General features: G+C 30.3%; 1 protein-coding gene across 1 annotated transcript in view; it reads right to left on the reverse strand.

Moving 5' to 3' along the window:
* The window catches only part of LOC107726857 (cyclin-dependent kinase-like 5), a 45,929-nt gene that overhangs the window by 14,437 nt on the left and 17,507 nt on the right, over window positions 1-13,985 (reverse strand). The window contains exons 3-7 of the mRNA XM_016536560.1: window positions 3,042-3,087; window positions 1,420-1,556; window positions 1,210-1,330; window positions 859-918; window positions 444-534 (exon numbers count right to left, since the gene is read on the reverse strand). Coding sequence (XP_016392046.1) covers window positions 444-534; window positions 859-918; window positions 1,210-1,330; window positions 1,420-1,556; window positions 3,042-3,087 — 455 coding nt within the window. The remainder of the gene's footprint in view (window positions 1-443; window positions 535-858; window positions 919-1,209; window positions 1,331-1,419; window positions 1,557-3,041; window positions 3,088-13,985) is intronic.

The raw sequence follows: 13,985 nt of genomic DNA on the forward strand, positions 1-13,985 counted from the left end.
TAAGACATTATCATTTTTTTACATTTTAACAGACAGACAGACAGACAGATAGATAGATAGATAGTTTAATAATATTATTATAAAATATGAATTAAAATACAATTTTATTATTATTATTTTATTTGTCATTTTCTTCATTTGTATTTATTTATTTATTGATGTATTTATTTTTAAATAAATAATACAATAAAATAAAATAAAATAACATAAAAAGTAACATCCAGATGCATTAAAGAAAGAATTTAGGGTTATAAATGTGAGAAAAAAATTCAAACGGTCCAAAAAAAAAAAATCAAATGGCCCTAAAAATAAACTTTAAAATAGACAGACATTAAAATAAAACAGAATTTATTTAAGCAAAATATAACTTTTTTTTCATATTGAAATGTGACAAGACATTTGTACCCATCCACTGATAACATGACTGAAGTTCACACACTCACCCCAGCAGCAGCTCCGGGGATCGGTACCATCTAGTAGCCACATACTCAGTGTAGTTCGCATCGGTGCTTTCAGAGAGATCCCGCGCAAACCCTGCCAGAACAACAGACCTCACATTTACATCAGTGACTGATCAAACATGTTAAAGAAACATGCAGGATTTTAGGAGGACAGAAGATGTTTGATTGCATTTCCCAATCAAAACAATGGCAGTGTTTCCAGCAGAATGGAGAACAGACAGACAGACCACCTTCTGTCACACACACACACACACACACACACACACACACGAGTCTAATACAGGTCACTATGAGAATTCGGATTCGCTCACACACAAAGTCCTGTGATGCGCATCGGGCAATCCAGATAGAAGCCCAGTGATTGGTGCTTCACGATCACATGACTACAGAAACTCACCGAAGTCGCACAGTTTGAGCATATCGTCGGAGCTGATGAGCAGATTCTCCGGCTTGATATCTAGAAAGCCAGAGAGACAGATCAATCCAGCATGCATGTGTAATATTTAATGCAGGATGATGCTTAAAATCAAATAATATAATTAAATATTTAATATTTATTTTATAAATAAATTATATTTTATTCAAAAAAATAAATTACATTTAGAATTATTTATATTATTTTTTTAATTATTACATTTTTTGATTGTATTAAAATATTATTTATTTTATTGCAGGTGGTCTCACACCTCTGCAGATTTAATAATTAAATAAATCATTCAAATATAAGTGATAATTGGTGTTCTGTGACCTCTGTGGACGATGTTGTTCTTATGGCACCAGTGGATGGCTTTGATCAGCTGGTAGATGTAGATCCGGACCTTCTCCGGCGGAGCTCCGTTAGGCATGTCCTCCAGCAGCTCCAGCATGTTCTGCAGCACAAACACACACACAATCACCTCAACAAACCACATCAGGAGAACAAGGACCGAGCATCTCAGCGCTCTCCGTCTCATCTCACCTTCTCCACGTACTCAAACACCAGGTACAGCTTCCCTCGCTGCCGAAACGCCTCCTTCAGCTCCACGATGTTCTCCTGCTTCAGCGTGCGGAGCATCTTCAGCTCACGCATGGTCGTCTCCTTCACCTCCTCATTTTCTGAGCAGAGAGCCACAAGAAGTCAACATGCAGTACTTTTTATATGTAAACTGAAATGTCACAAAACCAGTAGAAACCAGAAACTAATTTGTCACTTTCAATTTAAAAAATAGAACATAATTAGTTACTTTGTTTCAGTTGTAATACAACGTAAAACATTACTTAAGTGTAACTAGTATTATTTATATACTAATTACAGTTCTTATAAAATTTTTTGAGTTGGCTTTTATTTTATATTTTCAAATTTCAATGTATTTATTAAATGTCTATATTATTTCTGATTGACATTTAATTTTTAAATTTAAATATACGTGACCCTGGAGCACAAATCCAGTCATAAGGGTCCATTTTTAGAAATTGAGATTTATACATCATCTGAAAGCTGACTAAATAAGCTTCATGTGTCTAATAGACAAGTTCTTTGAAAAACATCTATGACCTTTGAAACCTGTCTAAACTTCATGCTCTATGTTGAGTATGGTTTCACTAATAATAAACATACATTTGCATAAAGCATCCATATTTGTTCGTGACCATGTTAATTAGAGTATTAAAAATTTGAAAAGTATTAATTTAAGGTACATTTAGAACAGATAAAAATTTGCGATTAAGTTGCGATTAATCACGAGTTAGCTCATGACAGTCGTGCGATTAATCGCGATTAAATATTTTATTTACCTAATTTTAAGTATTTCCAATGTAGTTTTTTTCATCTAATATTTATGTTATATTTTATTTCAGTTAATTTAGTATTATTTATATACTACTTATAGTTTTTATTAATATTTTGAATTTTATTTTATTTTAATTATTTAACTTTCATATTTTTCATATTTGTCAAGTTTAATACATATTTTTATTTGTTTTAGTTTTAATTTATTTACAGTTAGTAATTTTAGTGCTTTAACTTAAATGTCTTTTAGTCATTTCTAATATAGTTTTGCACCCAATATTTATACTATATTTATACTCACCTTCACTGTCCTTAAACTTCTTAATGGCCACGATCTCATTAGTCTCCTGCAACAGAGAAACAAAACCGAACAATTAGCAGCCATAAATACTGACTTATTCAATGTGTTTTTCTTCAAATATATGCACATTTTTGTCCTTATGACAAGGAATATTTCACATGTACAGTCAGTAAGATGTTTTTTTTACAAAATTTACACTTTTATTCATCAAGGACGCATTAAATTGATCAGAAGTGCCAGTAAAGACATTTATAATGTTTCAAAAGATTTCTCTTTCAAACAAATGCTGTTCTTTTGAACTTTCTATTCATCTGTGAATCCTGAAAAATAAACTGTTTTGGGCATTGATAACAATGATAAACAGCAAATCAGCATATTAGAATGATTTCTGAAGGATCGTGTAACACTGAAGACTGGAGTAATGATGCTGAAAATACAGCTTTGATCACAGAAATAAATTACAGTTTAACAGATATTCACAAAGCAATATTTATACTATATTTATACTCACCTTCACTGTCCTTAAACTTCTTAATGGCCACGATCTCATTAGTCTCCTGCAACAGAGAAACAAAACCGAACAATTAGCAGCCATAAATACTGACTTATTCAATGTGTTTTTCTTCAAATATATGCACATTTTTGTCCTTATGACAAGGAATATTTCACATGTACAGTCAGTAAGATGTTTTTTTTTTTTTACAAAATTTAAACTTTTATTTATCAAGGACGCATTAAATTGATCAGAAGTGCCAGTAAAGACATTTATAATGTTTCAAAAGATTTCTCTTTCAAACAAATGCTGTTCTTTTGAACTCTCTATTCATCTGTGAATCCTGAAAAATAAACTGTTTTGGGCATTGATAACAATGATAAACAGCAAATCAGCATATTAGAATGATTTCTGAAGGATCGTGTAACACTGAAGACTGGAGTAATGATGCTGAAAATACAGCTTTGATCACAGGAATAAATTACAGTTTAACAGATATTCACAAAGAAAACAGCTCATTTGAATTTTAATATATTTGACAATTTTACAAAATTTTTCTGTATTTTTAATTTTAAAAAAATGCAGCCTTGGCGAGCAGAAGAGCCTGCTTTCCTCAAACGTTTCTAACGCTAAAAGACTTTAGCAGGTAAAAACAAACTTCATGACAGATGTTTTTATTATTAGCCGGTGAATCGCTGACAGTCGCTGTTGTTCTTACCGTTCAATTACAGCCGTATTCCTAATAAATGTGCAGCAGATGGTTAGCAAACATATGGAGACCAGCTCAGTACTCAGCAAAGCACTTTTTACTCACATTATTCTTGGCGAGTGTTTTGGACCGTGTGTGTGTGTGTGTGTGTTTGAGGGGAACTAAAGGACTCACGCACACTCTCTCTCTGGCCTATTTTACACTCTGGGTGTCTCTGTATCCTCCCAGCATCCTTCAGTGCTCCAGATTCACGCTTTACAGAAAAACAGACCCTTACAGATCCAGCCGACGCCACTGAACACAGCTCACCGACTCTGAGAGCATGTTATGTGTGTGTTCATACGTGTGTTTGTGTTTGCTCCCTCAGGCTTTGTGCTTGTTTATGTTGAACACAAACTCATCACAGGTGCTGCAAACGCTGACGACGGCACATTTATTAACCTCACACACTCACCTCAAACACACACACACACACACACACACACACACTCACTCACACACACGCGCACACACGCACGCACGCACACACTCACATACACACACACGCACACACACACACTCACCTCAAACACACACACACTCACTCACACACCCACACACACACACGCAACCAACTCAAACACACACACACACACACACTTCAGACACTGAAAATGTTCAGAATAGCATACGACTTCTGTATTTCTGCAGTATATAGTATGCAAACTGGGAAAATACACTACTATATTTGGTAAAATGTGTTGTACATAATCGGGTGATATTGCACCATATCCCACAATGCAATGTGCTCGTCTCGACCTTCTTCCAGAGTGATGAATGAACTAGAAACTACAGTAGTTTTTATTCATATTTTGAATTCTTTTTCAGATTTTGCCTGAATTTTCATTTTAGTTAAAGTTTTAGTCATTTTGTTTTTTGTTTTGTTTTCGTCATTTTTATTTTTTGTTTAGATTTTTTAATAAATGCAATGAAAATTTTTTTTTATTTCAGTTTTAGTTTGAGTTATTTTAGCACACCAAGTTAAACTAACTAAAATAAAATAAATTTAAATTTGTATTTTAATTTTAATTATTATAATATTACAAGTAATATATTTAATATATTGACTTTTTAAATTGATTTTTTTTATTTTATTATTATTTTAATATTCTTTAATATTTTATTTTATTACAATTAAAGCATTTTATTTCAAGTATCAGATTTTTATGTTTATAGTTTTAGTTAACTAGTAATTTAGTTAACTGTTCAAAGGTTTGGGGATTTTTTAAATGTTTTGAAAGAAGACTCTTCTGCTCACTAAGGATGCATTTATTTTATCAAAAATACAGCAAAAACATTAAAGATTGTGAAATATTATTACAATTTAAAATAACTGTTTTCTACGTGAATATATTGGAAAAAGTAATTTATTTCTGTGATGCGCAGCTGAATTTTCAGCATCATTACTGCAGTCTTCAGTGTCACATGATCTTCAGAAATCAGTATAATATGCTGCTTTGCTGCTCAAGAAACATTTCTGATTATTATCAATGTTGAAAACAGTTGTGCTGCCCAATAATTTTGTGGAAACTGTGATATACCTTATTTTTCAGGATTCACAGATTAATAGAAAGTTCAAAAGAACAGCATTTATTAGAAATAGAAGAGAAAAATCTTTCAAGCTCAAATGCCGCTGTGGGTTCCTGTCAGATGTGACACGGGTCAAAGGTCACAGGTGTTTACACCGGTTCAGATATGAGTGATTGACAGCTTGATTGACAGAAAACGCATGCAAAACACAGCAAAAACAAAACACTCACCAAATGAGAAGAGGATGGGAATATTTGTGTGTAATGAAAGCCTTTTGCGGGTCTGTTACACACGTACACAGATATTAGATTTACATACATTTACATGAAAAATGCTCAGAATATAAACGCCTTACAATAGAGTTCACAAATGACAATATTCATATTCGAGGAGCTGTTCTAAATAAATGCACGGCTGGAAATACTAATAGAATAAAATGGACCATCAGAGTGAAGCAGCAAAACAAAATGCTGCGAAAAAACAAAACCATTTAGACTAAAGGTTCAGATTTTAGACCAATATCTCTGAAAAGTTTGCATACTTCAGTGAAATCAAAATGCACTTGTTCATTCACACACTTAATGGAAAATATATGCAAAATATCAAGCATATTTGCCAGTTCCAGGCATATAAACTAAAAGCCGATCTTGTTGTTGATTGATAAAAAACAAAAAAGACATGGAACATAAAAAAAATGTTGGACTGCTATTTTTTTTTTCTCCTAAAAGGATTTACGAAACAAATTTTTCATGATTGAGATGCAGTGACTTTAATTTGTGTTATTTTAGTATCATTGATACACTAGTATAGTGTTTGTTAATATTTTGAATTAGATTTTATTTTTTTAGAATTTCTGTTTTTACTTTCATTGTAGTTCGAGTTGTAGTAATTTTTATTAGTTGTTTTTTTTTTTGTATTACAACAAAAAACCACTACCACCACCATAAACAAAGGCCCTTAAAATAGAATAAAATAAAACAAAATAAAATAGAAATAAGGCCCTTAAAATAAAAACTATAACATAAAAAACACACACACACACAAACGCTACTTATTCATTGTGTCGATCACAATCTACTCTATTTAACTTCAGAAGTGTCTGATCCCGTTTTATTTTAGTATCAGTGACATACTATTACAATTTTAATTTTTTAGTCATTTTGCTTTTTTGTCATTTTTGTTTATTTAAAAAATGTATATAATTGCCTTTATAAATAATAAATTGTAAAAGTATTTTTAATGCATTAAGTATGCTTTGCACTGCACCTTTCCTGATCCTAATGCACTAATTATCTATTAATTATTACACCTATACAAAATATAATGCATCAAAAGACACGACAAGCAAACCTTCAGATATTATAATGCATTTTAACTTTGGTAACAATTATTTATGCAAACATATAACGCAATAAAAAGCATTACAAACTACATTATGAATACCTTTTTAATGCATTATACATAAAGACTTTAAGTAAAATGTTTTTTTTATTTTAAAAAAGGTCTTTTTTATTCATCTTTATTTCAGATTAAGTTTTAATTATTTTATTACTTCAAGTTAACTAAATGAGAAATGTTGCTGACTAGCTGAACTTAAATAGGTTTAGTTTTTCAAAATATTGTATTTTTATTTCTGTTTAAGTTCATTTTATTTCAAATAACAGTTTTTTATGGTTTCAGTTTTAGTTACCTTTAATAACCCTGGTCTGAAACTTTGGCTTTGGCTCTTAATTTAAATTTCTCCAAAAAGCTCAATGTTTCATTATATTTTACAGCTTTGAATAAAACACATTGACTGTCAATATTAAAACACACAAAAAGTCAACATTTCTAAAGATGCAATGCTAAATAATGAAGTTGATGTGAACTACATCCGGTTATATTAACTAACACAGCATGAAGATGGAGAAACACATTGAGCTCTCGACCGCTCAGACGCTGAACAAACGGCTCAGGAATAAAAATATCACTGTGTATAAATAACCCGTCTGATAGGAGAACGAGCCACATATCCTCACCGCTGATTATTATCAGACGCTCAAGAGAAACTATGAAGATCAGAGGAAATCACAGCGCAATAAACATTTACCAACAGAAGTGAGCCTCAGGTGAGAAACACACCTGAACGACAGCCTAAAAACACATCGCACAGCAGATCTGTTCACTCAGACTCACGGAGAATCACAGACCTACATAACACCACAATCCGGCTCTTACAGAGGAATTAATCACAGAGAACTGCTCAAACCAGATGCTCAGGTTCCTTAAATCCATCCAGAAACGAGTCGAGACACGACGGACAGAGAGGTTTAAGTGTGTAGCGTGAGAAGATTTTCACAAACACACACATGCACTTCAGCTTTCACTTGAACACAAACTCAAATCCAGGCCTGAAAACAAGACAAACATTGGCTTTACACTATAAAAAAAATTATGTTCTTCCTCATTATTTTTCTTTTTCTCCAGTACAAACATCCTTAAATTAAGATACATGTACTTGAGAGCAAAATGGCATAATTAAGCGACTTTACACTTAAAATAAGAACAAATATCTGCCAATGGAGTAAGAAAAATAAACTTGTGTCCAGTTTAAATGAAGTTTATTTCTTAAGTTTACTTCATTAGCAGATACTTTTTCTGTAAATAAATACAATTTTTTTTTTAAATAAAATAAATTAATATAAATTAAATATAATTACATTTATTAAAATGTAAATAAATAAATAATACAATAAATTATTTAATTAATTTCTGCAAATAAAATGAGAAAAGTGATTTTCTTGTTTTCCAATACAAATATAATAACATTGTTAAATTAAAATACGTCTTAAATATAAATATATTCTTAAATTCAAAATACATTTACTTTAACAATAATTTATTTTTCTGACGCCATTGGCAGATATTTACTTACTTGTTTTATGCATAAACTCACCTAATTTTGATAATTGCTTTCAGAAAAAAATACTTAAGACTTAAAAAATTCTTTAATACTTTAAATAGTGAAAGCTTTAAATAAATAAAATACATTTTTGAAAAAAAAACATTTTTTTTCAGTGTATATATGCAAATATGTAGGTACATCAAAATCTTTAATGCAGGTAAGATTAAGCAAAAATCTAGTAAAAAATTAACTAAATGTACACAACGAAGAATGACATTGGGGAGGGGGAATAGCAATAAATAATTAAAATACATTTAAATGTAAATAAATTAAAATGAAAAGGTAAGAGAAAAACAGAACATTTTAATTGTATTTTTTCAGTGTATAGATGCAAATATGCAGGTATGTCAAAATGTTTAATGCAAGAGATAAAATCAAGCAAAAATCTAGTTAAAATGAACAACGAATAATGACGTTTTTGGGGGAAAATAGCAATTGTCTCAGTCTTTAAGAAAAATGATTGGCAAAAAACTATTGCAAATATATATTGTTAATGTTAGATACAAAGCCTTTCATTTTAATTAAATAATTACAATTAACCAAAATGTAAATAAATTCTAATTAAGGGATCTGCTGAAAAGTTAAAAGAAAAAATGTAAATAAATAAATAAATAACATTTAACTAAAAAATACACATTAAAAAAAAAATAAATAGCTAACTGAACAAAAATGAAATAAATAAACCACAAGAATTATGTTTTGGATGGAAAAATAGCAATTGTCACAGTCTTTAAGTAAAATTTATTAGCAAAAAATAAAGTTATAAAAAATCATTGCAAATATATATTGTTATTATTAATGTTTGATATACATGTAAAGATTTTGTTTGTCTTTCTTCATGCAACATCAGAATGCTTGAGCTAAACTAAAGCAGTGTGATTTCTTCTGCATGATTATTTGATGCTTTGAGTGTCTTCAGTGAATCAGAGGAACAGAACTAAGAATACATGCTGACCTCTTTTCCCTCGGTGATGCTCAGAGAGTTTTCTAAGAGCACAGCACAGGTGCATTGTGGGAAATGTGAAGCAAAGGCTGAACTGGCTTTATGAGCTGTAGTGAATGTTATGTCAAATACACTAGTGGTCACTATTATTTTAAGTGAACAAATGCTTGTTAATGTAAGTATCTGATTAATCATGTGGTAGCAACTCAATGCACACTTGCTTTATAGGAAATATAAAATGATAATTCAGGCTTATATCGGCCATAACTCTGCTTTTTAAATCAACAGTTTTCAAATTCAGGTCTGAGGACCATGAGGCTGCAAGAAGGCATGAACAGAACAGAATAGAATAGTATAGAATAGAATAGAATAGAACAGAATACAATAGAATATACCAGAATAGAATAGAACAGAATAGAGTAGAACAGAGTAGAATGGAATAGAATGGAACGGAATAGAACAGAATAGAATAGAACAGAACAGTATAGAATATAACAGAATACAACAGAATATAACAGAACAGAATAGAACAGAATAGAGTAGAACGGAATAGAATGGAACGGAATAGAACAGAATAGAATAGAACAGAACAGAACAGTATAGAATATAACAGAATACAATAGAATATAACAGAACAGAATAGAACAGAATAGAGTAGAACAGAATAGAACGGAATAGAATGGAACAGAATAGAACAGAATAGAATAGAACAAAATAGAATGGAACAGAATAGAACGGAATAGAATGGAACGGAATAGAACAGAATAGAATAGAACAGAATAGTATAGAATAGAACAGAATACAATAGAATAGAACAGAATAGAATAGAACAGAATAGAGTAGAGTAGAACAGAATAGAATGGAACGGAATAGAACAGAACAGAATAGAATAAAATAGAATAGAACAGAATAGTAAATTAATTAAAATTAAAAGGTACTAAGGAATCTACTGAAAAGTTATGAGAAAAATACTGTAAAATGTAGAAAAGAAATTAATTAAATTAAAAAATGTCAATAAATTACTATTAAATCACTAAAACAAATCAATTAAAATGTAAATAAATTAAAATGAAAAGATACTAAGAGAGCAGCTGAAAAGAGAAAATTTGTTTAAAATGTAAATAAATTAATTCATGGATTAATTCAAATGTATTCAGTCTTAAACTAAAAGGTACTAAAGGGTCTGTTGAAAGGTTAAGAGAAACATGGTGTAAAATGTAAATAAATAATAATAATATAAAAATATAAATTCATACACTTAAAACAAATAAATTAAAAAGTAAATAAATTTAAATTCAAATTAAAAGGTACTAAGGGAGCTGCTGAAAAGTTAGAGTAAAATGTAAATAAATAAATAATAAAATACATGAATTAAAATGTAAATAAGGGGTTTATTTAAAAATTAAGAGTAAAATAGGGTAAAATGTAAATAAATAGTAAAGAAAATTAAAATAAAATAAATACATATTAAAATTAACAAATTAAAAAAACAATTAAAATAAACAAATCAATTAAAATAAATATCATGAGATTCAATAAGATTTTTTGGACACCCATAGTTTCTACAGGACATCTACTCTTAATTCTGGCTTAATAGGAAATTTCAATGTGCTTTGTTTTTCACAGTTTAAACGGTTCTTTATGCATGAAAATATTGATCTGCCTTCAGTAAGGAGATCATTATATTTGTATCCATGGCATTAAAGCACTTGCTCTAGACACTGGAGAAAAAGCAGAAACCCGAACAGAAGCAGAACTAGATCTGCTCACGAGGAATCAGAGCCTCAACTAACCAGATCTCTGCTGACTCGACATTAACTCTGTTTAACATGTCAACACCAGTCAGTCTATCCAGAGACTTTCACAAAGAGCTCACAACCAGGAGTTACACAAGCAGCGAGAGGAGAAAGTCAGGTGTGTGATGAAGACCGACGAGTCTGACAGCAGCGATGAAGAGCTCTGATGGTGAAATCAGGCTAATTAAAGCCCAGGATCCTCTAAACGCTGCTGTCATTATCAGAAGCTCTGGATCTCGGAGGCTTTGACGAGCCTGTCAGCAGTTAAGCACAGAAACATCTCTGAGTCACAAACTGGAGTAAACACAGACAGCTCTTCACTGCTCAGAACACAACACTCGCATCAACATTTACTGTATGCATGCAATGCTTCTCATGCATTTACAACAAAACACACCCACAATGCAGTGCGCTTGACCTGACCTTTCATTTCTAGTGTGAAGACTGATTTTATTTGGCAAATGTTTTGAGCGGACTGTCAAAGGTTAAGATATTTTTAGACAGAATTGGAGCAAAAATATATTATTTATTTACTTACTATGTATTTATTTATCTGTCTATCTATCCATCTATACGTCACATGCTGCATTAAACATGCAACATCAAGAGGTCATGTGACAACAATACAACATACTACTAATTGAAAAAATGCAAACTTGATTTTAAGTGAAATATCTTATGATATTAATATCATAAGATAAAAAATGCTATAATAAATAATAATGAAAACAAGATTGAACAAACAAAAGTGAAAACAAAAAAGAAAGAATTTTGATTAAAATAAAAAATATTATTAAAATAAATAAATAAATTATTTTAATATTATATATGTTATAATATTATATATTATTAAAATAAAATTACAATTGATGTAAATAAATAAATACAACTTTTGATTAAAATAACAATATTAAAGTGAATAAACAATATTAAAATGAATATTGCTTTAAATAAATAATTGTATTTATTTATTAGCATAGCCTCGTTGAGATGTATCATCTCATTTTTAAGGTGGCTCCAATAAATAAAATAAATAAATGATTAAAATAAAAAAGTATTAAAATAAATAAAGTTGATTTAAATAAATCAAATAATAATACATTTGATGAAAATGAAAATGATTGACATAAATAAGATCTAATATGAATAAATATATGACTAAAATAACACAATAAAATTTAATTTAAATCAATCACTAAATAAATGATTAAAATAAACAAATACAAGCCCTGATCTAGCGTGAACTCTCTTCTTCTACAGTCAGTTTTCTCTCTCAGATCAACTTCTGTCATGAAGAACAGAAGTTGCTGCTCAGGTTAGTTAAAGGTTACGATGATGTAATGCTGCATGTTAAGTATTTTAAACAGAATGCATGCCTGTAATGCACTGGTGAGTGTGTGCGTGTGTCTGTTGTGTGTGTGTGTGTGTGTGTGTGTGTGTGTGTGTGTGTGAGTGTGTGCGTGACACTATTCATTTTAAATTCGGTTATAATTATTTATGACAAAATATAATGAATTACAACGCTCATTATGAATAATTATATTGCATTATACCCTTTAATAACCCTTAATAAAGAATTAAGGCTTTAAATGTTACCATCACTTGTTATTATTATTAATGTTAGAAACAGTTGTGCTGCTTAATGTTTTTGTAGAAACCATGATAATTTTTCAAAAACAGCATTTATGTGAATTGAGGTTTTTTTTTGGTTTTTTTTTTAGCAATGTAAAATTTATTACTGTTACTTTTGATCAAATTAATGCATCCTTGCTGAATAAAAATATTAGTTTATTTTTTTTTAAATCCTACTGACCCCAAAGTTTTGAAAGATACTGTGTGTGTGTGTGTGTGTGTGTACCTACTTAACTATATTTTGGGGACAAATTTGTACCCAAAAGTGAGCTAAATCTCCAAAAACTTCCCTTTGGGGACGTCCTCATTTGTAAAACTGGTATAAAAATAAAGTAAACAAAGTTGTTTTTTAATTGTAAAAATGCAGAAAGTTTCCTGTAAGGGGTAGGTTTAGGTGTATGGTTGGTGTAGGGCGATAGAATATACAGTTTGTACAGTGTGTGTGTGTGTGTGTGTGTGTTCTCTGCTGCACCTGGCTATTGAGATGAAAGCAACAGTGTCAGAATAAAGGCCTGTGGCTGGAATGATCAGCTTTATAATTCACACTGACTGTGATCTACAGCCAACACAGCTGCACCCGACAAACCCCTCCCCCCCCACACACACACACACACTGATCTGAGGCGGATGAAGGGAAGGTTTCTCCCTGTCAAACTGTTGCTCCACCATGACATTATTTCAGATGAAAGAGAAAACTGACCGTAGAAGACGACAATTTTCACTAACTGTTATAGCGTCTCTTGTGGTGACATTATAATGCACATACTGATACAGTATATTTCAATGCAAACCTGTGAATCATGCATATCTACAACAGCAAGTTCACATACGTGTATATGTAGTATGTTTCAGTCTTATTTGCATCATCTGCAGATCTGAGGACAATTCTGATGTAATGCTTTGATTTTTATGCAAGCAATATATTAACTGCAAATATTTTATTATATCATAGCAGATTTTAGCTTATGGGCACAAGTGATTCGATTGGATTGCATGGTGAAGAGCTGAAATACTCTGAATGACAGGACTAAATTAAGCATAATATAATAAATTATTACAATAATAATCATAAGAATCAATAATTATAAAATAAATAATGTATAAATTTTAATAAGAATACAATAAATAACGTAACCAATGCAAAACGATGCAAATTAATTTTTTTTTAATAAATACATAGATAATAAAATAAGATTAAACTAAATTAATTAATTTGATTAAAATAAACCATTGATAAAATAAAATTTCTTAAATTAATTAAAATAAACTAAATAAAAATATAAATAAAAACAAACGAATTTTGTTTTAAAAGTGGCAACAATACTAAACATATGCGGAAGTTTGTTTGAAGTAATTATTAATATATATA

The sequence above is a fragment of the Sinocyclocheilus rhinocerous genome, unplaced genomic scaffold, assembly GCF_001515625.1.
Source record: "Sinocyclocheilus rhinocerous isolate Xijiao unplaced genomic scaffold, SAMN03320098_v1.1 scaffold2803, whole genome shotgun sequence".
In the NCBI taxonomy this organism is placed as follows: Eukaryota; Metazoa; Chordata; class Actinopteri; order Cypriniformes; family Cyprinidae; genus Sinocyclocheilus; species Sinocyclocheilus rhinocerous.